This window comes from Hyaena hyaena, unplaced genomic scaffold (genome assembly GCF_003009895.1).
Source record: "Hyaena hyaena isolate Hyena2069 unplaced genomic scaffold, ASM300989v1 scaffold_700, whole genome shotgun sequence".
Taxonomy (NCBI): Eukaryota; Metazoa; Chordata; class Mammalia; order Carnivora; family Hyaenidae; genus Hyaena; species Hyaena hyaena.
In genome coordinates, this window is record NW_024081331.1 from 1,022,562 (window position 1) to 1,049,452 (window position 26,891).

At 54.4% G+C, this 26,891-nt stretch overlaps 3 protein-coding genes across 16 annotated transcripts in view; all 3 read left to right on the plus strand.

Annotated features, from left to right (window-relative positions):
- CHD4 (chromodomain helicase DNA binding protein 4) overlaps positions 1-1,231 on the plus strand; it is a 32,625-nt gene extending 31,394 nt beyond the window's left edge. For all 7 annotated transcript variants that reach the window (XM_039217518.1, XM_039217519.1, XM_039217520.1 and 4 more), the window contains 2 exons: positions 341-504; positions 676-1,231. In XM_039217518.1, coding sequence (XP_039073449.1) covers positions 341-504; positions 676-693 — 182 coding nt within the window. In that variant the 3' untranslated portion in view covers positions 694-1,231. The remainder of the gene's footprint in view (positions 1-340; positions 505-675) is intronic.
- Positions 1,232-2,197: 966 nt separating this feature from the next.
- On the plus strand, positions 2,198-12,963 carry NOP2 (NOP2 nucleolar protein). Its single transcript, XM_039217532.1, has 16 exons — positions 2,198-2,288; positions 2,571-2,680; positions 4,667-4,712; positions 4,879-4,967; positions 5,144-5,388; positions 6,586-6,641; positions 6,758-6,918; positions 7,017-7,216; positions 7,611-7,700; positions 8,782-8,869; positions 8,946-9,086; positions 9,649-9,788; positions 9,937-10,026; positions 10,204-10,326; positions 10,444-10,672; positions 12,189-12,963. Exons 2-16 carry the CDS (start codon positions 2,575-2,577, stop codon positions 12,845-12,847), a joined length of 2,463 nt encoding a protein of 820 aa, XP_039073463.1. The 5' UTR covers positions 2,198-2,288; positions 2,571-2,574; the 3' UTR covers positions 12,848-12,963.
- A 539-nt stretch (positions 12,964-13,502) lies between these two features.
- On the plus strand, positions 13,503-26,354 carry IFFO1 (intermediate filament family orphan 1). 8 transcript variants are annotated; one of them, XM_039217533.1, is made up of 10 exons: positions 13,503-14,283; positions 18,208-18,268; positions 18,402-18,497; positions 19,115-19,255; positions 19,523-19,531; positions 20,124-20,305; positions 20,427-20,547; positions 20,836-20,931; positions 24,523-24,653; positions 25,200-26,354. In XM_039217533.1, exons 1-10 carry the CDS (start codon positions 13,511-13,513, stop codon positions 25,306-25,308), a joined length of 1,719 nt encoding a protein of 572 aa, XP_039073464.1. In that variant the 5' UTR covers positions 13,503-13,510; the 3' UTR covers positions 25,309-26,354. The 8 variants fall into 8 exon arrangements, with proteins under 8 accessions (XP_039073464.1, XP_039073465.1, XP_039073466.1 ...); XM_039217534.1 differs by having other exon boundaries at positions 20,839-20,931; XM_039217535.1 differs by having other exon boundaries at positions 20,148-20,305.
- The last annotated feature ends 537 nt before the right edge of the window (positions 26,355-26,891 follow it).

The window sequence follows — 26,891 nt, forward strand, 5'->3', positions numbered from 1 at the left end:
TCAGAAGATGGAGAGGGAAGATGATGAAAAAAGGAAACAACAGGAATATTCTCTCATGGAGGGAGAATAGAGATAAGAGACAATATGGAACAAAGTGCGTTGAGGGCGAAGTGGGGTAAAAAAGCATAGATAGCGTCATGGACAGTTGGAAGTGGGATATGAGAAGTAGTAATTTGGGTATGGTGGAGGCCGGTCAAGTGACACAGTGACTAACAACCATACTCCAGCACATCAGTCACTTGGATCACTGAGAAGTAACAGGGGCCTGGTTCATCATGCTCAGAAGGATCTCAGTCTTGACTACCACAGCTCACCGCCTGTTTTCCCCCTGCCTGTGCAGTTCTGAAACAGCTAGAAGAACTGCTGAGTGACATGAAAGCTGATGTGACTCGACTCCCAGCTACTATCGCCCGAATTCCTCCAGTTGCCGTGAGGCTACAGATGTCAGAGCGTAACATTCTCAGCCGCTTGGCAAACCGAGCACCCGAGCCTACTCCACAGCAGGTAGGGTGTTCTTCGGGCCAGCTGTTCCAGCGGAGCCGGTCTGGAACTTGTAACTTTGTTCTCCTGGGCGGGGCGGGTGGTGTCGGGAGGGAGCTTGCCAGTGAGTTCCCTTGAGATCTGGTAGATTCCTGTGGTATGGAATTCTGACTCCCTTGGCTCTCTTTCCTGTAGGTGGCCCAACAGCAGTGAAGATCCGGATTGATGATACCACCTCCACCGCTGAGCAGTGACCTTCCTCACTTTCCCTTGCCCAGCTTCTCCCCTGGGGCCTGAGAGACCCTCTCCTTCCTTCTGCCCCATCTTCCACGTTGTAAAGGAATAGACCCCAGTGTACTGGGGAAGGGGAGGGGGTGAGGGGGGTGGTGCCCTTCCTGCTGGAGAGACATGCAGCAGTAGCGCCGGCGCCATCTGCAGGGAGCTGGCGGACTGGCCTTCTTCTGGGCCCTGGCTTCTCCCCACCGTAACGCCTGTTACACACAAACTCTTGTGGGTTCCCGCCAGGCTTGAAGAAAATGATCTGAATTTCTTCCTCCTTTTGGTTTTATTTTGTTGGTTTATTTTGTGTTTTCTTTTCTCCTTTTTTGGGGGTATTCAGAGTGGGCCGGGCCCCTGGGCGAGACACAGCTACCTCTGTTGGCATCTTTTTAATACCAGGAACCCAGCGGCTCCAGCCACTGAGCAGCTAGAATGAAATAAAGTGGAAAAAAAAAAAAAAAAAGGAAAAGAACCAAAAGCATAAAAAACCACAGCAAATTTCTTGATGAAAATTGAAAATAAAAGTTTCCTTGTATTTTAGTGCTCTGGTTCAGTGTGGGTGTAGCTGCAGGTGGATGAGTGTGGACGACAGGAGCTGTGGGAAATGTGTACTTGAAACCTAAGGGGGCCACCTTGTGTTCTGGTATTCTCTGGAAGAGCCATGTTCTGTTTGTGTGCACGTGCCTTATGAGGCGGGGACCCAGGATGACTGCCACCTGGAAAATGCGAGGCTCCGAAACGGTACCTGGGTTCATACCCTGTACTGCTGGTTCATGGCTTTGTGACCTGAGGGAGTTATCTGGGCTGTAGGTTTCTCGTATAAAATAAAGTTATCTTCCTCCTAGAGTTGTGAAGATAAAAATAGTAAAGTGCTTGGAAATGTTTTTAACAGCTGCTAAGCACCGCCTTCGTGTTTCTTTGAAGGAAGGCTGAATTTTCTTGTTAACTTCTGTGAAATTTGAGGACACGACGTCTTCCTCTAGCCTCTAGTGATACGAACCCAGGCAGAGAGGAACTTTGCTGAGCGGGGGTTTGGGGGGGGGGTCGAAGGAGCGGGTTTCCTAGGGCTGGGAGGGGAGAGGCTTGGGATTCGTTGGTCTTGAGACGACGTAGGGCGGAGAATGCCAGGAGGGCCTAGTCTCACGCCCGGGTCTGAGGAGGGGCGGCTTGGAAGTACCAGATCTGCCCGCTGATGTCTGCAATGAGGCGAGAGGCCAACCCCTTGCGGACGGGGGTGGGGGAGGGGGTGGGGTTAAAAAGGTTCTGTCCGCATTGCTTTTTCCTGTGTCGAGGAGTGAGAGAAGCGATCCTCCCCCAAATTTCTTCCGGCTGTGCGGCCGCCAGCGTACGTTCCGGGTTCCGCAGCCGACTAGAAGCGACCGGAAGAGGCGGGGCCTCGAGGCGGGCGCGCTCTGTGCGCTTGCGTGAAACATTTCCTGAGAGTGTAGTGTCCGCGGCTAGGTTTGCAGTGCACGTGGAGTGAGGAGCTGCTTATCCCGGTGGCCAGTCGGGCCTGGACCCTATTTCAAGTGAGCCAAGGCTTCGGGTGGGCGCGGAGGAAGTCGGGGAAGGCTGACCGCACTGACCCAGACTGGGGCACCAGGAGGGGGACGCAGTACACATGGTGTGGGACTCAAGGGCCGGGTCCAGCATGGAATGGAGGTTTTGTCATGCCATTAGGGGCTGTTGGGGCTGAGGAGTCGAGATTCGAGGCAATGCCCATTCCGCATCTAATATGCCAAGTCTGCGATCTCCGTTTGCCTTCCAACACGCCTCACTATATCATATTCTCCCATTTTTCTTTTCCCCAGTACTATGGGGCGCAAGTTGGACCCTACGAAGAAGGAGAAGCGCGGGCCAGGCCGTAAGGCCCGGAAACAGAAGGGTGCTGAGACCGAACTCGCCAGATTCTTGCCTGCAGGTAAGGGTTAGGCCTGGCCGNCCCCCCCCCCCCCCCCCCCCGCCTCACCTACTGTCGCCAGTTCTTTAGGTTTTGCACCATTTTTTCATCTGTATCACATTCCTCTCCGTTTTTAGTCTCAGTATTCACTCTTGAAGTGGAATTTTCATTGAGCCAAGTTATTAGATTTAGACAATTTGAAGAGAAACCAGAGTATATTGTATGAATTATTAGTAAGTATGACTCGAACACTGTCCTCAGCACTTAGAACTTAGAGAAGACGCAGTAGGGACTGAAGCACCCATGCAAGGGGAGGTACCTTTTAACACTGAGGGAGTTTAGAGGACCTACACAGAGTTTAAAAAGATTTTAAGCTGGGGGGCACCTGGGTGGCTTGTTGGTTAAGAGTCCAATTCTTGATCTCAGCTCCGATCTTGATCTCAGGTCATGATCTCAAAAGTTTGAGGGATCGAGCCCCTTGTAGAGCTCTGCACTGACAGTGTAGAGCCTGCTTGGGATTCTTTCTCTCCTTTCTCTGTGCCTCTCTCCCTCTGTCTGCCCCTCTCCTGCTTGTGCTCACTCAAAATAAATAAGTAAACATTAAAAAAGAAAAAAAAAGAAAAGATATTAAGTTGGGTTTTGGAAAATGGTTGACTTTCCAAAAGTGGAAGTTGGGAAGGAAGCAGAGGAGTCACCCTCAACTAGTTGCATTGTGGAGGGATGACTATGGCCAGGCACAGATCTGGTTCCCATGTAGTGAATAGTCTGCTGCATGGAAGGCTGGAGTGGCAGAGCAGAATGGACAGGTAGTTTGTGTTGTGTACTTAGGAGGAAAAATGCAGATTATTGCGGTATTAGAAAGTGCTAGGCACTATACTGAACCCTTTGGATACATTATCTCTCCTCATTCTTATAGCTCCCTACAAGAGAGGCGTTGTGAAGGAAATGAATGCTGAGAGATTAAGTAACTTGGTCATGTAAGTGACAGGGCTGAGATTTAAACCTTCTATTTCTTGGAGAACGTATGAAAAAATTCCCTACCAAGGCAAAATCTGTGGTTGGTTACTGAGTAAATTCAGAGGAAAGGAAAGGAAAAGACAAGACAGTTTTGTTTGTTACATCACTTCGTCCATTTCTTATAGACTAGTGGTGTTTCAAATGGTGGAGCTTCTACTGGTCTTTCAACTCCTTCCGTCTCCCGTTGGCAGACTTTATGGCAGTGGTAGAAGTGGTGGTGGAGGAACCATAGTCCCAGGTCCCCACAGCTTAGTCTTTTCATCATCGTTCTGCCACAGAAGGAGCAAGTGTATGTGGCATGCTGGCTTATTTCAGTTTGTTTTCACCATTTTCCTGAAGGAGGAATCATAACGAGTCCCCTATTTACCAACCCTTCACTGACTCAGACCTTTGGTGCCTTTAGCGAATCGCCACACGGTAGGTCGAAGGCCAGTGAGAACACATGAATTTTGAATCTGTTATCAGAATGGTGGTAATGCTCTTGACTGAAATCAGAAATCTGGAGGGAGGCCCAGTTGGGATTTGGTTGATGCACAACCAGATGGAGATCATCTTTCCACCTCTCATCCAACTCTTCCTTTTTTTTTTTTTTTTTTAAACGTTTTTTTTTTTTTTATTTATTTCTAGGAGAGAGAGAGAGAGAGAGAGAGAGAGAGAGAGAGAGCGTGAGCAGGGAAGGGTCAGAGAGAGAGGGAGTCACAGACTGAAACAGGCTCCAGGCTCTGAGCTGGCAGTCAGCACAGAGCCCGACGCGGGGCTCGAACCCACGAACCGCGAGTACATGACCTAAGCGAAAGTCGGACGCTTAACCGACTAAGCCACCCAGGCGCCCCTCATCCAACTCTTCCTAAAGGGCTGTGGAGCAAGTCACAACCCACTCCCTTTAATTAGTATATTAATTCTTTCCTCACTTTTATTTTCTCTTGTCATGTTCTTTTTTCATTTCCCATGTGACCTACTGTTCTTCCTCTCTCTCTTTTTTAAATACAGCGGGTGATGAAAATTCTAAGAGGCTTTCTAGTCGTGCTCGAAAAAGGTAAGTATGGATGTCCAGACTTACATAGGTTAAATTGATACTGTTCATCTTTAGTCACATGATCACATGTGATCATACCGATGGAAAGGGTTGTCTGGGGACTGCCCCATTTCTGTGGTGGAGCCTAGAGGTGTGTTCTGTTTCCTCACTCCTTATATCGTTTCAGGGCAGCGAAGAGAAGGTTGGGCTCTGCTGAAGCCCTTGAGACGCATAAGTTTCCTGGGGCCAAACCATTGCCTGGAAAGTTACCCAGAGGTCAGTGAACATAGGAGCTGTGTGCTACATGAGAAGCCCTCTGGGTCCTGGGTAGGGAAGGACTTGTTGAGCATTTCTGGAGTGAAAGGAGCAGTCAGAGGACATTTTTAGGGGTAGAAAGTATAGGCTTCATCAGTGTGTGGCTGCCATCAGTCCAGGATTATTCAAACCCTTAGGAACCTCTGGAGGAGCTGTCCAGACCCCTGGTAAGAAGGGAGCCCAGCCCTTACTTCATGCTTCTCAAGGCAAGAAGCGTCCAGCACCATCCCAAAGCAGTGAGGAGGATGAGGAGGAAGAAGACTACGAAGAGGATGATGTGGTGAACCAGGGAGGCCTCTGGGGCTCTGAGGACAGTGATGCTGATATGATAGATGACTATGGTGCGGACTCCAACTCAGAGGATGATGATGAAGGTGAAGAGGTGAGGTTTATCTCTCTGGGTGTTCAGGAAGGGATCCTTGCCTTTTAGTCTTTCCAGATCGTTGAGAATATCCCTCAGTGGTGAGGATAAGCGGAGTAGAGAAAAGGGAATTTTAGTGTTCCATACTGTTTTCCTGTCACCTGTGTTTTTGCTCGGTGCTCATAGAAAAGTATAGAAAAACTGTAGGATAGAGCATTTTGAAACATGGGACTGCTCAGTGGTGGTGAGGACGTGGTCAGGGGGATCCTTAAGTGCCCGAGGTGAGGGAATAGAATGCGTACACATTTTTTATAAAGCATCTGAGAACCTTAGGAAGTTTCTTCCTTTTGACCTAGTAATTCTGTTTAAGAAGATGATCCAGAATGTGGACAAAGATTTATTCACTGAGGTTTAAAAAGTTATTTATGTAGGGGCTCCTGTCTGGCTCAGTTGGAAGAACATGTAACTCTTGATTTCAGGGTTGTAAGTTCGAGCCCCAGGTTGGGTGCAGAGGTTGCTTTTTTTAAAATCCTGAAAAAATAGTTATGTATGTATTACACAATTAGTATATGTTAGGAAAACTCAGGTGGTACAGAGTTGTATAGGATGAAACAAAAGTTCCCATTCGCACCCTTTCTTGCAGTCTGCCTTTTTTCTACAAGAGTTACTGTTACGTGATTTGCAGACACCTTGTGGGCCATAATCCCCCAACTCTGGAAACTGTCAAAATAACCAATATGCTTCAGTAAATTACAGATCATTTGTATGCTAAATTAACATTTGGCCAATATGTGTATGAAAATGCTGGTGCTCTGTGAATGAATGAGAAAAGGCAGGAAACACATGTGAAAATGCATCACGATTTCAGCTATGTGAAAAATAGTATGTCTGGAAGAAATGTGGCAAAATGGATGCCCAAGGACAATTTTTGTGTCTTTTGTATAAATACGGGGGTGTATTAACATTTAGAACTTTTAAGGGGAAGGGAATTATGCACCAAAGTAGAACAGCATGATGAAACCCTGTAGTCTGTTACTTAGTTTCAACAGTGGTTGATATTGTACCAGTCTTACCTTGGCTTCTTTAGCTTCCCTCCTTTTTTTCTGGAGTGTTACAGTTGCATTTAGGAAACAAAGTACAGGGATGGGATACTGCTTGGGAGGGTGAGAGGGCAGGCTTTGCGGCTTTGTGTCACGTGCCTCTTGTCTGTCTTTTCAGCTGCTGCCCATTGAGAGGGCTGCTCTGAAGCAAAAGGCCCAGGAAGCTGTTGCTGGGTGAGTTTTGGAAACTCTTAGGATTGGAGCCCATGCAGCAGCTGGGATGAAGGAACTGAGGAAGGAGGAAGTGTCTGTTTTGATCTGTGAATCACTGTTTCTGGATCTGTTTGTAGGGGCCAATGGAGTGAGGAGGAGACTGAGGAGGAGGAGGAAGTGGAGGAAGGGTCCCCTGAGTCAGGCCCCCAAAAGAATGATGAGACAGATGGGGGCCTGCAGATCAATGTGGATGAGGAGGAGCCCTTTGTGCTGCCCCCTGCTGGGGAGCAGGAGCAGGATATCCTTCCAGTGCAGGGTGAGGGGTAGGGAGAAGGTGCTTGAGAGGGGGATTTCCAGGCCCTGGGACATCCTGAAACAGTTCCTTAACACGTCCACATGCCCAGGCTCCAGACTTGCAGCGAATTCACAAGCGCATCCAAGATATAGTGGGAGTGCTGCGTGATTTTGGGACTAAGCGGGAGGAAGGTCGATCTCGTTCTGAATATCTGCACCGGCTTCAGAAGGACCTGGCCACTTATTACTCCTATGGAGACTTCCTGCTTGGCAAGCTCATGGACCTCTTCCCACTGTCTGAGGTACTGAATTGCTAATCTAATGCCTCTTCTGTTTTTTTTCCACATTTTTAAAAATGTTTTTATTTATTTCTGAGAGAGAGAGAGAAGGAGACAATGTGAGCAGGGGAAGGTCAGAGAGAGAAAGGGAGACACAGAATCTGAGACAGGCTCCAAGCTCTGAGCTGGCTGTCAGCACAGATCCCGACATGGGGTTCGAACCCACTAACCGTGAGATCATGACCTGAGTTAGAGTTGGATGCTTAACCGACTGAGCCACCCAGGTGTCCTTGCTTTTCCTTTCTTATCTTCTCTGTCCTACCCTGCATGAGTAAGGCAGTCCACCTCCTTGCTCTTTCCTCTTCTGGCTGAGCTCCTTGGCCAGGCTGACTTGCTCCCTGCCGTTTTGCTTTCTCAGCTGGTGGAGTTCTTAGAAGCTAATGAGGTACCTCGGCCCATCACACTCAGGACCAATACCTTGAAAACCCGGCGCCGAGACCTTGCTCAGGTGAGGGCTGGATTTTGAGATGTTTCGCAGAGAGGTGTTGACTTCTAACCCCAGAGACTCCTCTGTCTCATTCTGAAGGGGGTTGGGGGGCTGGGGTCTTAGTACCTAAGCATTTCTCAGTACAGGCTTGATCCCAGGAAGCCTAGTGTCCTGTTAGATTTATCTGACTCGCTCAGGTCCTAGGACCTCTGTGGAGGGAGAGACTCATCCCTTCAGCCTCTGCTCCCTGGGACAGGGTTGAGACACTTGCATCAGGAAAAAAGTGCTGCCTCAGAACAAAATGGGAGTTGTCTGCCATTTAGATTCATTGCAGAGTTGGTAAAACTGTGGTTCCTGCCCCCAGAAGAAGACATGACACACATGATCAAACAGTATATTTTAAACTCCTCGTTTCCAAGGGATCAGAAACCCCATAGTAAAGACCACTGTTCTATGGTCAGTGGTGTGACCTTGTGTGTAGTCTTCCTCCTGGTGCGAAGATAACCTACCCGGTCATTAACTTTAATGTTCTGTGATGTTACATTTTAGGATGGCGGGTTGGGACAGGCTGAGGCTTTTTTTTTTTTTAATTTTTTTTTTTAATGTTTTATTTATTTCTAGGAGAGAGAGAGAGAGAGACAGCGTGAGCAGGGGAGGGTCAGAGAGAGAGGGAGTCACAGACTGAAACAGGCTCCAGGCTCTGAGCTGGCAGTCAGCACAGAGCCCGACGCGGGGCTCGAACCCACGAACCGCGAGATCATGACCTAAGTGAAAGTCGGACGCTTAACCGACTAAGCCACCCAGGCGCCCCCAGGCTGAGGCTTTTGGAAAATCAGAGTTCGGTTCCAGGAAACAGAAGGACAAGAGCTGGCAGTCTGCTCCACTGGGCTGCAATTCAGACCTTGAGTTGGAGCCTCAGGCTAAGGGAAAGGACATCATAGGATGGTGTGGGAGAGGCTGAGAAGTCTGAGGACTGTGTTGTGACTACAGGCTCTGGAAGTGGTGGTGCTACAGGCCTCAGTAGAGCCACGTTTTCATATTTCCACCTGTTCTCTGGGCGGGGGGTACCTACAAGGTTTTAAAATCTTCATTTTATCTGCAGGCGCTAATTAACCGTGGCGTTAATCTGGATCCCCTGGGCAAGTGGTCGAAGACTGGACTGGTGGTGTATGACTCTTCAGTGCCCATTGGTAGGTGTTCCCTGCCCAGTAGCCCCTCTGCCCCTGCCCTCGTCCCAGCATGTGACAGATGGGTGTCCCTCCACAGGCGCCACCCCTGAGTACCTGGCTGGGCACTATATGCTTCAGGGAGCCTCGAGTATGTTGCCAGTCATGGCCTTGGCGCCTCAGGAACACGAGCGGGTCCTGGACATGTGCTGTGCTCCTGGAGGAAAGACTAGCTATATCGGTATGAGGAGGGAAGGCAGGGGGTGGGAGCCATCTGGCTGTCTGCTTTGGGAAGTAGATGGAGTTGCTGACTGGCCAGTGTGCAAAACAAACATACACAAGCCACTAGCAGAGTGGTGAGGAGCATAGGCTCTCGAGTCCCCGTGGTCCAGCCCTGTGTGTGCCACTAACTACCCCAGTGACATCGGGCCAGTCCCTGGTCTTCTTTTGTTGTCTATAGAATGGGGTAGTAACTGTCCTTGGCTTGGTGGTTATATCATACTTGGGTTGTTAGGACTGAGATATACTGTTGGAAGCTTTGGGTCAAGTGTTCAGCACATGACCAGTCATAACCATTTTATTTCGCTGTTCAGTAACAACGAAAACCACCACGCTGGCAGGCTTGTTGATCGCAGGGTGCAGATTGGGGAGACCTGTTCAGTAGATCGTGGGGAGGAGGCTTATTGGGAGTGAAGTTGCCTCAAAGTGGTGTGACTTCACTTACGGGTTCTTGGGCAGGAGGGCAGCCGCCGGGTGGAGGCAGAGGAGCGGGCTGGTGAGCACTGTGCCCTCCCTCCCCTCAGCTCAGCTGATGAAGAACACGGGTGTGATTCTTGCCAACGATGCCAATGCTGAGCGGCTCAAGAGTGTCGTGGGTAATCTGCACCGGTTGGGAGTCACCAATACCATTATCAGCCACTACGACGGGCGCCAGTTCCCCAAGGTGGGGCTCCCCTGCGTGTGTCTCTCGAGGTCCTCCGGTTCCCCTGCCCCCTTCCCGACCTCATGGCATTTAGACTAGCCCCTGGGAAATAACGGTGGTGCGATACAGGTTTCCAAAGACGTCAGATTCACCTGCCCCTTCCCCCCAGGTGGTGGGGGGCTTTGACCGAGTCCTTTTGGATGCGCCCTGCAGTGGTACTGGGGTCATCTCCAAAGACCCAGCTGTGAAGACTAACAAGGTGAGGAGTTGGGGGTGGGGTAGGGGTGGGCGTGGGGCCGGCCGAGAGGTCTCTGCCAGGGCTTGCAGAGCTGGAATGGGAGGTGGAGGAGCGCTGGAAGCAGTGAACAGGTCGCCTCTTCTCCTGAGGCTGCCTTTTGAAATTCTGACACCCTGCATCGGTCTCTCCTTGGGACAGGACGAGAAGGACATCCTGCGCTGTGCTCATCTTCAGAAGGAGCTGCTCCTGAGTGCTATTGACTCTGTCAATGCCACCTCCAAGACAGGTGGCTACCTTGTCTACTGCACCTGTTCCATCATGGTGAGGCCATTGTGGCAGAGCAAGAGGGGGCAGGGCTAGGGGGCTCTTTGCCCCTTAGAGCTCCCTGCAGCTCCAGCTCTGCCTCTCCGTCCACTGTTGTCTCCCCCATATAATCAGGTGGAAGAGAACGAGTGGGTGGTAGACTATGCCCTGAAAAAGAGGAATGTGCGGTTGGTGCCCACCGGTCTGGACTTTGGCCAGGAAGGTTTTATTCGCTTTCGAGAAAGGCGCTTCCACCCCACTCTGCGCTCTACTCGCCGCTTCTATCCTCACACCCACAATATGGATGGCTTTTTTATTGCCAAGTTCAAGAAGTTCTCTAATTCTATCCCCCAATCCCAAACAGGTAAGCAGCCTGCCCTTTCTGCCCTTCGTCACCACCTTTGCTCTCTCTACCTTTAAAGAGGCGTGTGGCGGCTGGGAAGGGAAGTACTTCTGCCTCCCTTCGGCCGGCCTTTGCGTGCTTGTATGAGAAGCCTCTTTCATTTCAGTTAGAATTGTTCCTGAGCCTGGACCCCCATCTGAGTGTATGTTAAAGCATGCGTATAGATGGGGACCTTTTCCTTGACTCTGCCAAGTGGCTGCAGACTTTCAGCACTAAATGCACTCACAGCGCGGTTGTGGTTTCTTTTTCTTCTTGGCCGAGGGTTGCCTTCCTGGTAATAGACCTCTGCTGGTGCAGCACTGTCAGCACTGGGTTGGCACAAGACTCCTCGGAACTATCAGCAGTTCTCTGAGCCCATCACATTAATTGCAGATCTTTTTCTCAGTCATCTTGAGTCTGGCCTCTCTGATCTCAAAGGGAAGGGTGGGGTTTTCTGGAATAGGCTTGACGGTTCTGCATGCTGGAATATAACCCTAGGTTTAGTTAGAAGAGGGAGAGGCAGGTTTCTTGGAATATGAACTGTGACTTAATGAGTTGATTTTCTTTTTTTTTTTTTTTGTTATTTATTTAAGTGACCTCTACACCCAGCATGGGGCTTGAACTCATTACCCTGAGATGAAGAGTCACATGCCTTACTGGCTGAGCCAGCCAGGTGCCCCAATTTTTTTTCTTTATAAATAATGTCCCTCACAAAAATCACATCTGAATGTTAACAGACACCTTAATAACTAGAAAAATTTTGCTGTAACTTTTTTCTTCACAGTAACTTTAAAAGTATCTATTTAATGTTATTTCTCAAATATGTCTTACTAGCTTGTTTCTGGTTGTTATGTGTGACTTATTTTCTTGCATCTCATCAAAATCCACATAAAAAAAAAAAAGTCTTTGATTTAAAAAGCCCAGTGTTTCAGGTGTGTTCAGGATTCACCTCCTCCTCAGAGTGTCTTGTTACCTTCTGTCCTCAAGGGGGCACAGCTTCATCTGAACCCCTTTTTGCCTAAGGATAGGGAATGATCCCTTCCTCGTAATTTATTTTTTGATCCCTTTCTCCTTAATGTGAGGTTCAACTATGACTTGAGTAAAGGCCAGGTGATCCTTACTAAGTAATCTGAATGTAGGTAGTCTGTTCTTAGGCGCTATCCCAACTGTGTGGAATACTTGGCCGACAGTACGCTGGCAGTTTCCTTATCTTAACATCACTACTTACCTGCACCATTAATGATCAGGATCCGGGGGTGCCTGGGTGGCTCAATTAAGTGTCTGACTTTGGCTCAGGTCATGAGCCCCATGTCAGTCAGCACAGAGCCTGGAGCCTGTTTCAGATTCTGTGTCTCCCTCTCTTTCTGACCTTCCCCTGTTCACGCTGTCTCTCTCTCTCAGAAATAAATAAAACATAAAAAAAAAAATTTTTTTTTAAATTATCAGGATCCGGTGATGAGACCCATTTTCTTAAACCATATGCTTAATTTTAACCCAGGAAATTCTGCAGCTTCTACCCCTACAAACGTAGACTTGCCTGAGGTGAAAGGTCAGGTGACCCCTAAGCCCGAGGGCAGCAGCCAGCCTGCCAAGAAGGCCAGAGTGGCTGGGAAGGCAAAGCAGCAGTTGCAGAAACGGCAACATCCCAAGAAGGACTTCTCCCAGAAGTGGGATAGCATCTCCAAAGGGACAGAGTCAAGTGTGCCCACTGTATCTTGTGACACAAAGTCCCAACTTTCTTCTGAGCTCCAGGATAGCAGTCAGCCAGTTCAAGAAGCTGAAGTGATCAGGGGACCGAAGGTGCCTAGGAAGCTAAAGCAACAGTCAGCTACGCCAGTGGCCTCCAAGAAAGTTGCCTTCTGGAAGCAGAATGCTTCTAAGGGCAGGGACACAGAAGCGTCTGTGCTGTCTCTCTCGAAGACCCAGGCCACTCTCAAGCCTGAGGACTGTGATCAGCCCCTTGGAAACAGCCAAAGGGCTGAGAAGGTAAAGCAGCAGTTGCGAGAACAGCCTCCTAAGAAAGCTGCCTTCCAGAAGCAGAATGGCTTCCCCAAGGGGCCTGAGATTTCCACCATGTCCCCTGTTGGTTCCAGCCGGCCCCCACCAGCAAAGAGGAGAAAATCTCAGTCCAGAGGCGGCAGCCATCTGATGTCTTAGGTTGAAAGTAGACTGGGGTGGCTCGTTGCTGTGATCACTGGGTTGCAGCTCTTACCTCTGTGAGGTTGGCGTCCCCACCGTGCATATGAAATCTAATACACGTTTTATAATCTCTGGCAGCTGTGTGCTTTTTTGAGGGGACTGGGTCCTGGCTTTGCTGCTTAAGGATAGAGGTGGGAAGGTGCAACAGGGATCCTCTGAAGAGAGGAAACGGGAACCCTGAGAAACCAGTTTCAGGCTCCTGGGTTCCCTTGGTCTCCCCAGGCCCCAGGGGAGGAAAGTCATGGAGTCAGAGCTTAGGATGTTCAGACTCCGGGGAGAGGACGGAATGGGGGTGCAGGGAGGATGGGCACCCTGCTACCAGAACCCAAGGAGTACCGAAGGACCCGGGTGTTCCGCCCACCGGCCGCCGGGGCTGGACGGCAGGCACGGGCTGGGGTCCCGCTCCCTCAGCCTCAGACCCGGAAAGGTCCGGGGGCCAGCCTCCAAGTCAACCTTTCATTGGCTTCCTCTCTGCCCTCCCCCGCCCCCCTGACCTCTGCCCCTCCCCTCGGGCCGTCTGATTGGTCGCCCCGCGTCCGCCCGGCGCCTCATTGGCTCTTCTCCCTTGCCCTCCATCCCCGCTCCTGTAGCGGTCTCCGTCTCCCAGCAGAAGACGCAGCCATGAATCCGTTATTCGGTCCCAACCTCTTCCTCCTACAGCAGGAGCAGCAGGGCCTGGCCGGGCCACTGGGGGAACCCCTGGGAGGCGACCACTTCGCCGCGGGAGGGGACGTGTCCCCGGCGCCGCTCGCCCCGGCCGGCCCGGCCGCCTACTCGCCGCCCGGGCCGGGCCCGGCGCCCCCCGCCGCCATGGCGCTCCGCAACGACCTGGGCTCCAACATCAACGTGCTCAAGACCCTGAACCTCCGCTTCCGCTGCTTTCTGGCCAAGGTGCACGAGCTGGAGCGCCGCAACCGGCTGCTGGAGAAGCAGCTGCAGCAGGCGCTGGAGGAGGGTAAGCAGGGCCGGCGGGGCCTGGGCCGCCGCGACCAGGCCGTGCAGACCGGCTTCGTCAGCCCCGTCCGGCCCCTGGGGCTGCCCCTCGGCCACCGACCGGCCGCCGTCTGCACCCCGTCGGCGCGGGTGCTGGGCTCGCCCGCGCGCTCGCCAGCCGGGCCACTCGCGCCCTCCGCCGCCGGCCACTCGGCGCCCTCCACCTCCACCTCCACCTCCTACTGCTCGTCAACCCGCTTCATGCCCGGCACCATCTGGTCCTTCTCTCACGCCCGCCGCCTCGGGCCGGGACTGGAGCCCACTCTAGTGCAAGGGCCTGGCCTGTCGTGGGTGCACCCTGACGGGGTGGGCGTCCAGATCGACACCATCACCCCCGAGATCCGCGCGCTCTACAACGTCCTGGCTAAAGTGAAGCGCGAGCGGGACGAGTACAAGCGGAGGTAGGGGGCCGGGAAGGTGGGGGCCGGGCTCGGTGTCGTGCCGCACGCGGGCCCGGACTGGGTGTGGGTCCCGGAGAGAAGAGCGGTGCGGCCCAAGGATCAGGGAGGAAATAACAGGAGAGTAAAGTTCCTGCTGTGTAAGGAGGAGCTTGGAAAGAGATGCCCGGCATTGGGTACAGGAAGGTGGGAATCCACAGGGAATGCAGAAGCTGCACTCGTGACAGGAAGGAGGGGACTCGCAGCGGAGTGCTGTGGGGAATACATATTTCTCTTGTGGCTTTTCTTTCTGTCTCATCCGGGCCGCAGTGTTTGGATGCCTGTGTTCGCTGTGTGGTTGTGTGAGGCGTGAAAGGGTCTCGGGTTGGAGGGGTCACCGGGGGCAATACCAGTCTCAGCCCCCCAGGGTACTTTTGTGATAGACGCTCTGCGTACTGATCAAAAGTAAGAGACAAGGTGTATGGCTTTCATTTGGGAGTCTGTTGAAATTAGAAGGGGGGGGGGTCAGGGAGGGGCTGCATCTCACAGCGGGCCATCCTGCCCATCCTCTGGGGTTCCCAAAGCAGTGTCGATGGAAAACAGGGAACCTACCTACTCAGTTCCATGATGAAAGGCTCTGGAGCCTCCGAACATTGTGTGTGGTAAGGAGTTGCCTAAGGGAAAGGGAAGGGACTGCTAGTTGTCACAGGGCTGAGGAGGCTGGGGGAATCTGTAAAAGCGCAAAGAGCCCAGGGATGACGAGATCTGAGGAGAGCCAGCAGAGGAAGTGAGTGGGGGAAAAGTTGAGAATCTGGACACACCCTGTGAGAATAAGGCAGCTGGAGCCAGGCCCCATGTGCTCCCTGCGGATGAGGATTTGGCTTTCTGCAGGGGACTGGCAGGTTGCACACGGAGCCAGGAGAGGGGATGTGATGCAAGTGCTGGCCGTACACCAGGTGGACCCCTTAGAGGGTGGATAACCAGGCCATCAGGAAGGAGCACAGCCAGCTCCTGTAGAGTCTGAGGGATGCTGTGGTTGGGGAGGAAGATGACCTATCAGAAGGAGGCTTTAGTTTGGGAGCCATTGGGTTGAACCTCTTGATCAGCTACTCTGACCCCTTGTGGGCAGGCCTGGGAACTGCCCTTGCAGCCCTGTGTGGATGTTCCGGGAAATTACCCCCGAGTCTGGGGGCCACCGTTGGGGGTCTGTGACCTGCTAGAGGCTAGCAGATTGCGAATCAGCAGGCTTGCTGAGGTTGAGGCCTGTCCTCATGCTGGCTTCCTTCATTGTAGTCCATGTTCTAAGTGCCTTTGGGACTCTCAGTGCTCCTAAAGCCATCACGCAGATGCCCCCCAAACCCAGCCTGCCCCTGCCCCTGGCCCCTGGCCCTGCACGAGTTAGTTAACACTGTCAGCAGCAGTATGGGGCAGTTCTGGAATGCATCCATAACCACAGAAACAACTGCTGTTCCCGGTATTGGGTTTTGTTTTTTTGTTTTTTTTCTTAACTGAAAGAGTGTTTGTCCTTGGTCCAGCTGTCCAGGGCAGCAGAGAGTTATTCCTTGGGGATCGATGAGCTCATCGCTCTGCATAGCAAGCTCTGCAGAGGGCCCGCCGCTAGCGTTGTGTGGTACGGGACACTGGCAGCTCCTCATTCTTCCACCTCAGATCCTGCGCCCTCGTTCTGTTCTCTTTAAAGCAACACCATAGCTCCTGTCTATAGCCCGGAAGGCATGGGTACAGCTTGAGTACCAAACTGGGAAGGAGCTGAGGTCGCCTGGGTTCTATTCCAGTACCCCTGCCGTGTACAGCCTTGGGTGGGTCTCTTTTTCCTGGCCTCAGTTTTTCCAGTGTAGGAATGGCCCTGACTTCCTCACTTCGCTCAAGGATGTAATTTATTTGGGACAGAGGTCTTTAGTAACCATAGAATACACGGAAATTGCTCAAATTCTACTCATGTCAAGGGGACCTTGTAGCTGAGACAAGATTTGAATGTCAGAAGGAACCTGTTTGTGGGAAAGTCTGGATGGAGAGCAAATAGAATTTCCAGTAAGCTTCTAGGGCACCTGGCTGGCTCAGTTGGAGGATCATGCGCCTCTTGATCGCGGGGTCCTGAGTCTGAGCCCCATGTTGGGTGTAGAGATCACTAAAAAAAATTAAATAAACTTTAATAAAGAATTCTAGTAACTTCCAGATGATTTATTTTCAGATTTTTTTTTTTTGTCTCTAAGATTTTGTTCATCTCAACCCTTCCCCAAACTTCCTTACATAAATTTCTACCTGAATCTGTTGTTTGCTACCCTTCCTGATGTATCTTGCCAAGGGCCATTGTCCCCTTGTGAGTCCTGCTTTCCTTCTGCAGGGACTCACGGGCTCAGGAGTATGAGGGTACTGTGTTCCATGCCTTCAGGTTATAGATAAAAAAATCATAGGCCCAAAAAAAGAGAAAGTCTTATCTATCTATGAAATGGTATAACTTGGTGCTGCTAGAGCCCCTCACTGGCCCCAGTGTCTGAGAATGCCAGAGCAAAGGAGGGAAGGACGTGGGGGCCGCAGGGAAGGGTGGACAGCCAGCAGAGAGGACGGGAGCTGGGCTGCATGACTGGCCAGTAGGGTGGTGGCCAGCCTGGCAGCCTCTCCCCTGCCCGTGCGGGAGGGGCAGCGGGGGATGTACGGGAGTTATTATTAGGAACACTGCAGTGCAGATGCTGGTGAGAGGAACAGGGAAGAGGCTGCAGGCAGAACCCAAGGAGGAGACGAGGGAACGGGGGGTGGGGGTGGGGGGAAGTGGAGGGTGGAAGTGGGGAAGGATGGACCGAGTCCACGGCTGCAGAAGCCGCTCACTCTCGGTTTCATTTTTCTTGCCGTCCTCTTTGCACCTTGTAGCCAGGTTTCTGATACCGCAGTTCCTCTCGCGGTGCAATCCCCTCCTTACGCTGGGAGAAGTGGCCGCAGTGGAAGTCTGTATCGGTGGGGGCCCTGTGAATGGGGTCTGAGAAGTCCCGCCATCCCGACCACCCTCACAGGGTCCTGAAACCCTAAGCAGGGCCGCGGCTGCCACTACCCATCCGCCTCGGCGACGCCGTGGCCTGTGCACCGGCTCACCATGGACTCCCATCTAGTGGGAAAGCTAGGCCTGGCCCGCGTCCCAGGGTGTCTCTTAGCTGCGTGTGGTTCTAGTCTTGGGCTTCCAGAGCCTGGGTGATGCTGCTTCTGGTCCCCACCCGCTGTAGAGCGAGGTGCTTTTTCGTACTCTGATTTCCCTTTCCCTCCGGGTGCGGGAGCCTGGGAACCCCAGCTTTCTTGCCTCGGAGCCAGCCCCGCTGCTCTCTAGGGCTCACTTCCACGGGTTCTGGGGGGGGGGGCAGTTTCTGGAGCCTGTGGGGGACGGACTTCGAGCGTCTCCCACCAGGCTCTTGACCAACCCTGTTGATGTGGTGTGTGTCCTGCAGCTGCTTCTCCAGGGCTAAATGGCACCACGAGAGGCAGGGCAGCGGGCTAGAGGAGCCCTGGTCTGGTGCGGGCAGGAGGCGGGAGACCGGATCTGTGCCACTGAAGGTGGGGGACCGGGCTGGCGGGGCCTGGTGGTCTGGCGCGGGCAGGACGGGAGGAGGCCAGCCAGGCGGCTGGTGGCGCTGGGGGCCTGAGGGGGCGGGGACGGGCACCGCGAGGGAGCGGAGTGGCAGCAGTTGCTCCTAAAGGCAGTTCCTGGGGCGCGGCCCGGAGGTTCCAGGAAGGCAGCTGGCGGGCTCGCACTTGCCAGAAAGTGTGGAGCCGCCCAACAGCTGCAGCTGGCTGCCCACTGGCCCCGGTGCCTCTAGGGCACCAGGCCTAGAGTGAGGGTGAGGCCTGAGCCAGAGGGGTGGGGAGCAGGGAGCTGCTGGGCGGGCGGCGGGGGCCCTGCACCCACATTCCCTCCCTGCCCCCCCCCCCCCCCGTGTCTGCCAGGTGGGAAGAGGAGTACACCGTGCGGATACAGCTGCAGGAGCGAGTGAACGAGCTGCAGGAGGTGAGGGCTGCCACTGCCCTGCTCCCTCAGCGCCCCCCCCACCCCACCCCCCCACCGCTGGCCTGTGGCCCTGCCTTGTCTTCATCCGGTCCCCACTTCCAGCTGATGCCAGGCCTTTTCTCCATGACTGCAGGAAGCCCAAGAGGCTGACGCCTGCCAGGAGGAGCTGGCCATGAAGGTGGAGCAGCTGAAAGCTGAGCTCGTGGTCTTCAAGGGGCTCATGAGCAATGTGAGTGTGGCCGCCTCACGCTGGCAGAGCAGGCCCTTCTAGTTTGGGCCCTTCGACCCTCCCCCCGGGTTTGCTGTACTTCTCCCTCTGCCTGCCCCCACCCCACCCGCATTCAAGAGGAAAAGAAGACACCGAAGTCTCAGTGTTGTGTCTGAGAGGCGGTGTGGCCTCCTGACTAGCGGTTGTTAAGCAGTTAGTTAAGCAGCCAGATCCCTGCTCTGCTACCTGAGTGCAGTGTGGCCCTGGCCCCCCCGCCCCCGTGGAATGGGACAGGGAGGCACGTGCCCTGCAGAGCGCTCACGGAGCTGTCCTCAGCGGAGGCCGTGCTGGCACAGGTTTAGGCTGAATAAGCGCTCGCCATTCTTGTTCCTGTAGTACTTTCCCCACTGTAGCCCCAGTGGCCGCTCTCTAGCAGCACACGCTCTGGGAGGGGCCCCTGCGGGTCCCGGGCCACGGCCTCCAGGGCTCCCCCAGGGTTCCCCGTGCTGAGGGCAGGACGTCCAGGAGGAGGGGACATCGGTGATGTGTGGCTGGAGGGATGAGTGCCTTGTTGGTGCCTCACTGGCCCTTGTCCCGGTGCTGGCTGCCTCCTCACCGCTCCCTGCGTCCCTGGACAGAACCTGTCTGAGCTGGACACAAAGATCCAAGAAAAGGCCATGAAGGTAGATATGGACATCTGTCGCCGCATCGATATCACGGCCAAACTGTGCGACGTGGCTCAACAGCGCAACTGTGAGGACATGATCAAGATGTTCCAGGTGAGGGCGCCCGGCCGCCCTCGGCCCCAGGCACTGCCCACAGCTTGCCAGAGCCAGACGCCCTCAGGGGAGGGTGGCTGCAGGCCGAGACCCTTGGAAGACTTTCCCCTGGCCCCCGGGCCCTTGGTGGGGCGAGGCTGGGGGGGCAGGGAACAGCCTCTGAAAGGGAAGGTTTGGAAGCGTTTCTAACGCCATCTCTCCCTTCCCTCTCTCTCCTCTGTCCGCCTCCTCTCCTCTTTCTCTCATCTTTTCTGGCTTTCTCCACAGAAGAAGCTGGTTAGTTTTGCTCTCATGCAAGCTTTTTAATGTCCCAGTCCCAGTTTCTAAACCACCTAGGCCTCGGCCATCAGTTTTGACCCGCTGGGCTTTTTGGCACAGATTTCTTTTCCGGTCTCTGTTTTCCTTGCTCTTCCCCCCCTTTCCTCTACCTCTTTGCTTCATTTCTGTGCCTTCTGCGGCTTCCCAGACCTGGATATTGAGTCCGGTTCTTCTCCGTATACACCGTGTCCCCCTCTGCCTTGCGGCCAAACTCTCTCCTTTCAGTTGGGTCATTGCATTACGAAGATTTTGTTTTAGAAGACAAGCCCTCTGTAGCCATTACGCACATCTCAGTGTGGTCACAACAGGCCATTTCTCCCTGGGTCTTACCACCCTATTTTCTGTTTTTTCTTTTTCTTCCTTCTCAGTCTGCAGCCCTGTCCCCATCTGTCTGTCTGCCTGTCTCTTGGTGACTCTGGTGTCTTTTCCTGTCATTGTAACTGTGTCTTCTCTCTCTGCCCGCCTGCCCTCCCTGCTGGTTCACGCTTCTCCTCCCCTCCCGCCCGACCCCCCTTGCCGGCGCCTCACGCACCCGGCCTCGTCTCTCTAGTCTCTGCACTTGTCTCCCATTAAGGTCCCATCCATGGGGGGGCGGAAGCGGGAGCGCAAGGCGGCCATCGAGGAGGACACCTCCCTGTCGGAGAGTGACGGGCCCCGCCAGCCCGATGGGGATGAGGAGGAGAGCACAGCCCTCAGCATCAACGAGGAGATGCAGCGCATGCTCAACCAGCTGTGAGTCCCGAGCCCCCCAGGCCCACCCTCAGCAGCCCCCCAGAGGCCGGAGCTCCCCGACAGCGGCCCTCAGCAGGCAGGAGGCCCCCGCCCCCCTTGACGGCGGGCTCCCTGTCTCTAGGAGGGAGTATGATTTTGAGGACGACTGTGACAGCCTGACTTGGGAGGAGACTGAGGAGACTCTGCTGCTGTGGGAGGATTTCTCAGGCTATGCCATGGCAGCCGCAGAGGCGCAGGGAGAGGTAACGGCCCCTCCCAGCCTCAGGGCCCCACCAGTCCCGCCCCCCAGCTGGGAGCCCCATCCCCTCCCTCCCCTGCCTGCACTCCTTGCTGCTTTCCCTCTGTGGCCTCCATGCTCACCTGCTTCTCGCCTCTTCCGTCATCCTTCTCTGGGCTTTCAGCAGCCTCCTTTAACCGGACTCTCTCTTCCCCCATCCGCGCCCCCCCCCCCACCTCGCCTCGGCCCTGTGGAATGCCCCTGTCCCACCCCACCCCCATTGGCCTCTCCCTCGCTTCCCCTTCCGCTCCAGCAGCAGGAAGACAGCTTGGAGAAGGTGATTAAAGATACTGAGTCCCTATTCAAAACCCGGGAGAAAGAATATCAGGAAACCATTGACCAAATAGAGGTAAGGCTGTGGTTGAGGCCGAAGCGCACAGGTCGTGAGCGGGGCTGCGGGATCCCAGACACCAGGCCTTCCCCCTTTCTTTTGTGGGGGTGGAACCCTAAGATCGCAGGCTCTCAAGGGAGGAGGACAGATGTGGGCTCCAGTCTCAGCCCTGTTACCTACCTTCTACCACTCCAGCTTCTAACAGGCTGCTTCCGCGCTCTCAGCCTGTTGATTTGTCAAGTGGGACCTTTTCTTTTTTAAGTTTTTTTGAGAGAGACAGAGAGTGAGTTGGGGAGGGGCAGAGAGAGAGGGAGACACAGAACCCCAAGCAGGCTCCACACTGTCGGTGCAGAGCCTGATTTTGGGCTTGAACTCATGCACCGAGAGATCATGACCCGAGCCAAAATTGACAGACGCTTAACTGACCGAGCCCCCCAGGGGCCCCTCAAGCGGGATCTTCACCATACGTCCCTCACGGGAATGTTTGAAGAGCAGATGCAATGAGGTACACGTAGCGCTGAGGGCAGCGTCTGTCTCCTAGTAGGCGTACTGCAGGGCGGTTTTAGTAGTAGTGTCACTACTGGCCGTGTGGTAGTGGAGTCCACTAAGAAGTGGGCGTGAGCTTCGCTGTTTCTTTAGTTCAGCCTTTCACCTGACGGAGGGAGCTCCGCTGTCACCCCCTGGCCACCCCCTAGCCCGAAGACCCTTCTCGAGATGGCAGACGCTGGGGCTGCAGGGCCGCCTTTGTGGCACCCTGGGTGGAGGGGCTGCGCTTCCTGGTGCCCTCCTGCTTGTGGGGTGCGCCCTTCCCTGAGCACCCAGCGTGGGGAGGACACACGTGGGCCTCTCCTCAAGCCCACGTAGCATATTGACACCCTGGCTTGTCTCATGCTGCCCGTTTCTTGGGACAGAAGTGGGCAGATGATTTTCCTACGTGCCCATCCTCCCAACACACACCAAGTGGTCCTGCTCCTTTAAGCCAAACCTGGTTTTGTTGCTTGCCCAAGCAGACAGGTGCGAAGTTTTCAAGGCGCAGCTGGGTTTCTGGTCTCTGCTGACCAGAGGGGAAGGGAGAGTCGCTCTCCGCTTGCTCCTTGACACCATGTCAGTCTTCCTTCTCTCTTGCAGCAGATTGGCTTTAGGAGAGGTGTTGGGAGAGCTGACGGGGTGGGGGGTGGGGTCTTTGGGTGCAGCGCTGGCCCTGGTGACCCATCCTGGGGTCACTGGGATGGATGCAAGGAACATTCATTTCCTATTGTCGGTGGTAAAGCCAAGGTCCAGGTGGAGGGTGGGAGGGAGTTCATCCTCTCCGGCTAGTCCCAGCCCTACCCTCCGGTGACAGTGAGTCCGCGGATTTCATTGGAGGTCTTTAGGTACCTCCCAACAGTGGTGGCTGCCTCTCCTCACCCCTGCTTTAAAATTTAAAAAAAAAAAATTTTTAACATTTATTTATTTTTGAGAGACAGAGTGTGCGTAGGGAAGGAGCAGAGAGAGAGGGAGACACAGGACCTGAAACGGGCTCCAGGCTCCGAGCCATCAGCACAGAGCCCGATGCGGGGGTCAGACTCATGAACTGAGAGATCAAGACCTGAGCCAAAGTCAGAGGCCAAACCGACTAAGCCGCCCAGGTGCCCCCCTCACCCCTGCTTTAAGTGTGTGAAGTAAGGGGACAGGTACAGATGAGCACAGACGCTGGTGGTGGTCCCAGCCTGGTCTTTGGATGGAATACAGCTGCTTCATTTCCTTCTTCCCTATCCTAGTGAGGGATGGGCCCCGGAAGCTAGTCCCTTCCCTTGCTGCTCTGCTTAGGTGGGGAAGCTGGGGTGACATCTTGTTGTCTTCCTGGACTGAGCACATCCCACTGCTCTGGAGCCAGGGCTGCCACCAGAGCTGTTCTCACCAGGGCTTATGACCCGTGCAGGCCATCCCTTCTGTCTGGCCCTGTGACCCGGTTTCTTCTCCCTCCGGGTCCCCATCCTCTCCCAATGCAGTTTGGATTAGTTCTGGGTGGTTTCCTCCATCCAGTGTGGATCATTCACGGTCGTCTCCTCCCCTTCCCTGTGCTCCCAGGCAGTGAAGCAGATCACCTCCAGGCACTATTATCCTGCCTCTCCTTTGGGCCTCTGTCCTTTGTACCCCAGACAAAGAGAGGCAGCACTTGTCTCTGGCCCAGATCTTTTCCACATCGCCCCGCCTCTCAGCTCTGCCTCAAAGCCTGTGGCAGAATCTAGCTCAGAGGGAGGCCGTATTTCCTTGAGTCTGAGCCCACCTTTTGCCACATGTAATGTTTCTTAAGTCGGGACACATCTTAACAGCGGTAGGACATCGGGTGTGGCAGAAGTCTTTCTGTTAGACCCTGAGAACGGCTCACACCGGAGACCAGCGTGATAAGGGCAGACTGGGCCTCTCTCAACAGCGCAGGGCAGGTCCCCTCCTCTGGGCCACGATGCTGGATGCTGTCGCTACTGAAGAAAGGTTCATTGCATAGTTTCCCATCTTGGGGCTGGGCACGTGCAGAGATGAGTAAGACCTGGGGCCGGGAGCAGGGGCGCCTGGGTGGTTCAGTTGATTGAGCTCCTGACTTCGGCTCAGGTCATGATCTCGAGGTTTGTGGGTTCAAGCCCCTCATGGGGTTCACTGCTATCAGCATGGAACCCACTTCAGATCTTCTGTCCCCCTCTCTGTGCCCCTACCCTGCTCATGCTCTCTCTCTCTCTCAAAAATAAGCATTAAAAAAAAGAGGCCCATGGCCGCCTCCCAGGAGCACCCCAATTAGTCAGGGAGGCAGACAGGGTGCAGCATTGTACCTGGCCATGCAGGAAGCCCAGGGAGGGTGCAAAGCTGTGCATAGATTGTCACCCTGGGCTCTCTGTCCTGTCTACTTATGTCCCTCTTGTCACTGAGGGTCTGCAAGAATGCAGGCCTGTAGCAGAGACCTCGGCCTTCCTCTGTAGGCAAAGATCCCCAGGAAAACTAAAAGGAATGATAGTATATTGGTGCCTTCTGGCTTGATCTGACTCATTTATTTTTTTATTTTATTATTTTATAAAAATGTTTAAAAAAATTTTTAAATGTTTTATTTCTGAGAGAGAGAGGGAGAGAGACAGCATGAATAGGGGAGGAGCAGAGAGAGAGGGAGACACAGAATCTGATGCAGGCTCCAGGATCCCAGCTGTCAGCACAGAGCCTGTCGCGAGGCTCGAACCCATGAACTGTGAGATCAAGACCTGAGCCGAAGTTGGACGCTTAACCAACTGAGCCACCCAGGCACCCTAAAAATGTTTATTTTTGAGAGAGAGAGTGAGCAGGGGAAGGGCAGAAAGAGGGAGACAGAAGATACGCAGCAGGCTCCTCGCTTTGGGCACAGAACCCAATGCCGGGCTTGAACTCATGAACTGGGAGATCATGACCTGAGATGAAGTCAAGAGTCGGCCACTTAACTGACTAAGCCACCCAGGCACCGCCATCTGACTTGTGTTTAAATCAGAGCCCTCACTCGTGGCCACCGGGGCTCCGTGCCTGGTGGTGCGCCTTTCGCGTGTTAGCCTCTGGGGGGCTGGGGGCAGGGGCGCTGCTGACCTGTGGGGTCTTGTCCTGCGCCTGACGCAGCTGGAGCTGGCTACGGCCAAGAACGACATGAACCGGCACTTGCACGAGTACATGGAGATGTGCAGCATGAAGCGGGGCCTGGATGTGCAGATGGAGACCTGCCGCCGGCTCATCACCCAGTCTGGGGACCGGTGAGGACCCCCCGCTGGAGCGTGGGGCGCGGCCCGCCCTCTTCTGGCCTCCTCCCAGGGTGCAAGCGAGGGGTGGGGCGTCAGAGGCCCTTGGTGGGCTTGAAGACCCTGCAGGGACCTTGGGGGCAAATTTTTATTTAAAGTCAGAAGCACAGTTTGTGCATTTGACCCTCTGTAAGTTATACCTCAACAAAAAAGTAAGTTTTAAAAAGTCACAAAAGTACTACAGAGAGACACAAAGCCGGGGCCGCCAGGTCTGCGCTCAGGCTCAGGCAGCACCTCTCGTGCTGTGATGTGAGACACTTCTGAACTCTGAGCCTCCTAGGGTCCCCGAGATAAAGACAGGGACTACACCCCCATCAGGGTGGGGCGGGAGGGATTCCGCCCGCTTCCCTCGCCCCACACCTGCCCTCACCCCTGCGGGCCTCCTGTCCTTGCCTGAGATGGTGGTCACTGGCCTCCCAGAGAATCAGGCCACTGGAGAGGAGAGCCAGCCTCATGAGGATTCCTGCCTGCCCCAAGGTGACAACCGGTGTTTTTTTCTAGAAAGTCTCCTGCTTTCACTGCGGTCCCGCTTAGCGACCCGCCGCCGCCGCCACCAAGCGAGACTGAGGACTCCGATCGCGATGTCTCATCTGATAGCTCCATGAGATAGGGACGCACCTCCAGCCTGGCGCCCCGGGGCCCCACCCAGCCTGCTGGGAACTCGCAGAGGCAGAGGGGTGGGGGGTTCACAGAAGGGGAACTTCATCCGTCCCACCCGCCGCACCAAGCCTCGCCCCTGGGGACTTGGGCACTTCCCCCTCTGATTTCCTGCCTTAGTCCTTGGCCTCCAGGGCTCTGAGGTGTCTGGAGTGAGGCTCAGCCCGCCCTGCCCAGACTGCCCTGCCCCCACAGCTGGGGCTCCCTCGCCTTCACGTGTGGGTGTCTGCTACCTTCTCATCTTCAGAATGCTGCCAGAGCCATGGTGGCCCCTTACTTGTCCATTGAGTAAGGAATGTGGTCGTCAGATCTCCTTTCCATCTCTGTGGCCTCGAGCCAGCTTACTGTCTTTGATTCTGTACTGGTGCTAACTGGCCCAGGCACTGGTATGAAGTGGGTTAGGCTGGTCGTTCCAGGGCTTGTGCCACAGGTGCAGTGGGAGGGGGCTTCCTCTGAGGGGCAGCTGAGGGGAGGCAGGACTGGGTGCTCCTCCCCCCCCCCCCGTTGTCATCCACCCGTGGATGGCGGTGATGGGGCTGTGACCCTTCCCTCGTGGAAGTGCCCTGCATTGTAGGGGCCTTAGTGCCTCCGGTCTCGGTGGCTTCTGGATCTGCCTGGGTGCCATGCTGGGGAGGGAGACGGAAGCTCTTGTTTGTTTCCCAACGCTGAGGGCAGAGAAAAAGGTGAAGCTACCTGTGTGTGTGTGTGTGTGTGTGTGTGTGTGTGTGTGCCCGCGAGTGCGTGTGGTGTGTGTGTGCACGTGTATGTGTGCTCAGGGTCTCAGTTTCTTCAAGCATCAGCTGAAGATGTGCCTCCTCCGTGTCTGTGGTACGTTCACTGAGAGCAGCAGGCTGAGAAGATGTCCCGGACGAAAAGCTTGGGAGAAGGTGGGGGGCCGTGAGTGCAAGCCCCTCAGCAGACCCGCCTGCGGGGAGCTGTGCTGAGCGGACACTTGAATGGAGTCTTTAATAATAATGAAAGTGGCGAGTATTTATTGAACGCTGTGTCGCTGTTTCAAGCACTTTCTGGTAGTGGCTACGCCATCCTCTCTGTGAGGCGCACAGTGGTTTTCCTCACTTGACACCCGAGCAGGTGCAAAGTAAGGCCCCGGAGGTTGTAGGTAACTGGCCCAGGTTGTAGGTAACTGGCCCGTGTAGAATGGCAGCTGGCGGACCCAGGGCCCCTGCCCCCGCCCGCAGGGCCCTCCCCCACACACGACGGCAGTAATCCTCTTAACACTTGCCCAGAACACGGACGGGCGGTGGGCATTACCCTTTTTCCTGACCATTTACTACACAGCGCTGGGTGCTCATAGCCGACCTACTGTAATCCTTCTGGAAAAGCTTTAGGGGTTGGGTGTAGCGTTATCACTTTGCAGAGGAGAGTAACTAGGGCACAGGAAGGTAAATATCTGACTCAAGACCTCCAGGCTGTGAGGCAGGGTGGAGTTCACACCCTGGTGGTTCCGCTCTGCCCCGAGTTGCTAGGGCTTTGCTTCCGAGTGACCAGGTAACCAGGCAGGGCTGCAAGGACCTG